Source organism: Taurulus bubalis (genome assembly GCF_910589615.1).
Source record: "Taurulus bubalis genome assembly, chromosome: 8".
NCBI classification, from domain to species: domain Eukaryota; kingdom Metazoa; phylum Chordata; class Actinopteri; order Perciformes; family Cottidae; genus Taurulus; species Taurulus bubalis.
In genome coordinates this window covers 3403263-3405872 of record NC_136596.1, presented here as the reverse complement: position 1 = coordinate 3405872, position 2610 = coordinate 3403263, and the positions used below count along the sequence as shown (strand labels likewise).

At 39.4% G+C, this 2610-nt stretch overlaps 1 protein-coding gene across 1 annotated transcript in view; it reads left to right on the top strand.

Annotated features, from left to right (window-relative positions):
* Nucleotides 1-2372, top strand: part of LOC306739933 (proepiregulin-like) — a 9833-nt gene extending 7461 nt beyond the window's left edge. The window contains exon 5 of the mRNA XM_079222023.1: nucleotides 817-2372. Coding sequence (XP_079078149.1) covers nucleotides 817-883 — 67 coding nt within the window. The 3' untranslated portion in view covers nucleotides 884-2372. The remainder of the gene's footprint in view (nucleotides 1-816) is intronic.
* The last annotated feature ends 238 nt before the right edge of the window (nucleotides 2373-2610 follow it).

Sequence of the window (2610 nt, the reverse complement as noted above, 5' to 3'; positions counted from 1 at the left end):
TATTGATCCTGATTGTACACAGGAAAGGAAAATATATAACGCAAAAGTCGGGTTACAAGCCGCTCCTACCTCCGGTCAGTGTCCCGCTGTGGCAAGCTAGGAGCAGCGCTAGCTAGCTCTGCTGCTAGCTAGCGCTGCTCCTAGCTCCCTGCTCCTGCTGCTACTGCCCGCTGCTGCTGCTACCTCCCTCTGCCCTTCGGTGGTCGGGGAGCTAGCGGAAGTTAGCGGAGCGCTAGCAGAAGTTAGTTGGGGAACTAGCATGAGCGCCAGCTGGCTACAGCGGGGAACAAACAGGGACACTGACCAAAGGTAGTAGCGCGTGTAACCCGACTTTTACGGTATATATATATATATACAAAATAAATAAAAAATATTCCAGGATTTATTTTCTCATTTTAATTATACATATGTATGTGTATAGTGTATTTACAAAGTTTGGCTTTGATAAGTGAAGTTATTTGGCGGCATTAGTAGATTCAGTAGGTTCTAAGATTTCTAAAACTGTGTGCTAATCATGTGTAGCTTCATGCTAACAATGTGAAAATTGATATTTTCAAAACTTGGGGTGCTCTCCCAAGTCGCTCTCGAGTCCCTTCAAGTCATATTTATGGTTTATGTTCATATTTATGGTGGACTAGTGTCATAAACATGAAACATTCACTTATATTGACTTGTAAAACAGTATCTAAAGACATGTCTTTGAGCTTTTAAACCTGGTCACCTCTCCAGTTGTCAGCTCATCTCAAGAATACAAAGATATAGACTTGGTTTGCCCTTTTTTTAAACCAAATATTTTCTGTGTTTTTTTTTTTACAGGTATAAGAAAAACAAATTCCCACGTCAGCCGAAGCGGCAAGGCTACAAAGGAGTCCAGATGGCGTAGAGCGCCACACACACACTCACTGCATTCGCCGCTGGAAACAACAAACCAAGATGTCCCCGGTTTCCTAAACGAACAAAATGTCAACATACAGTACCGTGACGTTACCCGATGAGCTTACACTCAGTGGCCGGTTTAGTGGACGTCAGGCTAAAAAAAGCTAAAAAAGAAACAGCTTTGTGTGCGGTGCGATTGTTTTTTACCAGTGTGTTTGAAAAGATGAATGTGGAGACGCACAAAGGCGTAGTTTCTGTGGACGGTTCATGGAAAATTCATGGTAGATACGAAAGTCTCGAGAAATATCAGGGCTGTGGTAGTTCACTGTGCTTTTAGACATTTAGGTCTGTGAAGCAGGAGGTGGACCTGCTCATGTACTTTTTAAACTGTTAAGGCAGCCATAGCTTAGCTAGCGTATGTTATAATGATTATTATTAAAGCAAATTACCCCCCCCGCCCCCGCTGCTACTCCAGAGCTGGAAGCCATGGAGCCCACACTGCCACTAACTGCACTCCCTGGATATATATTATCTTTTTCAGTGGTTCTCAAATGGTGGAACGTGGACCCCCTGGGGGTACGTGGGATTTATTTTAAAATATATTTGAAATGAGCACCCATTAAAAAATCCTTTAAAAATTGTTATTTGATGAATATTCAATAAAATATAAGTGTAAGTTGTATATATTCTGGTTCCTCGGCTGAAAACAATATTTCACATGGGGTACATCACTGAAAAGAAGGTTGAGAACCACGTGTCTAGTTTTTAAACAAAACAAAAACGAAGGGTCAATTGTGCTGAAGCATCTAGACTCAGGCTCTTTGGGGCCAGTCAAGGTGAGGATGATGTCAAGATTTCGGGAGCTCATTCTTAAGGTTCAGCGAGGTTGAGGATCTCAACACATGCATTAAATCTGCCTCAGAAATCAAACAATTTAACTTAATGATAGTCATCTTCTGAACCATTTAAGCGTCTTTGTGTACTTAGAAAAGCGCTATAAAAGTTTTAATTATTATTATTATTATCCCCGATCATACATAGTCCTCCACTGTTTTATAGTTTTTGATTCATATCTAGCACTCTGGTTGAACTTGTATTTTTTAGTCGCTATAATGATAATATATATCAGCCATTGTTCTCACTAAACTGGCCACTGAGTGTAAAGAATTAGGTTTTATTATTATTTTACACTTTGTTTAGTCAGAAAGTATTCTGGTTTTGATCATTTATTCTAAAGTATTAAACGTATTCACTGGAAAGCTCTGTTACTGCTGCAGAAATGAACTTGAATTATTTTCCTCACTCTGTTTCATTGACTTTGGTCTCGCTGCATTGTTGTCTGAAGGTCGCGTCTGAGAGTCTTCACATTCTTCTTACAGTGTTCACATTTTTCTTCTCTGTGATCAATAGTTCTCTTGAACGAAAGTATGTCTCCTCTTTTTGTTTTGTTTTTACACCAAATTCTATTTTTGCAATGGCACTATCAACTGTACAATGACATGTAAATTAAAGTTGATGCATTCTTATTCACAGCTCATATATCGCCTTCATTTAAATTATGACTTTCAACTCTGGAGAACTTCTCTGGGGTTCAGATTTAAGACACAAATGGGAATTGTCTTTTTTACATTGTACCATGAATGCAGGTGTTTTGCTACCATCAAAATGTAGGTAAGTAAAAGTGAGTCACATGAGAGAAGTTTCCAAACGTAGGTGACTGTGCAGTGTTTATTG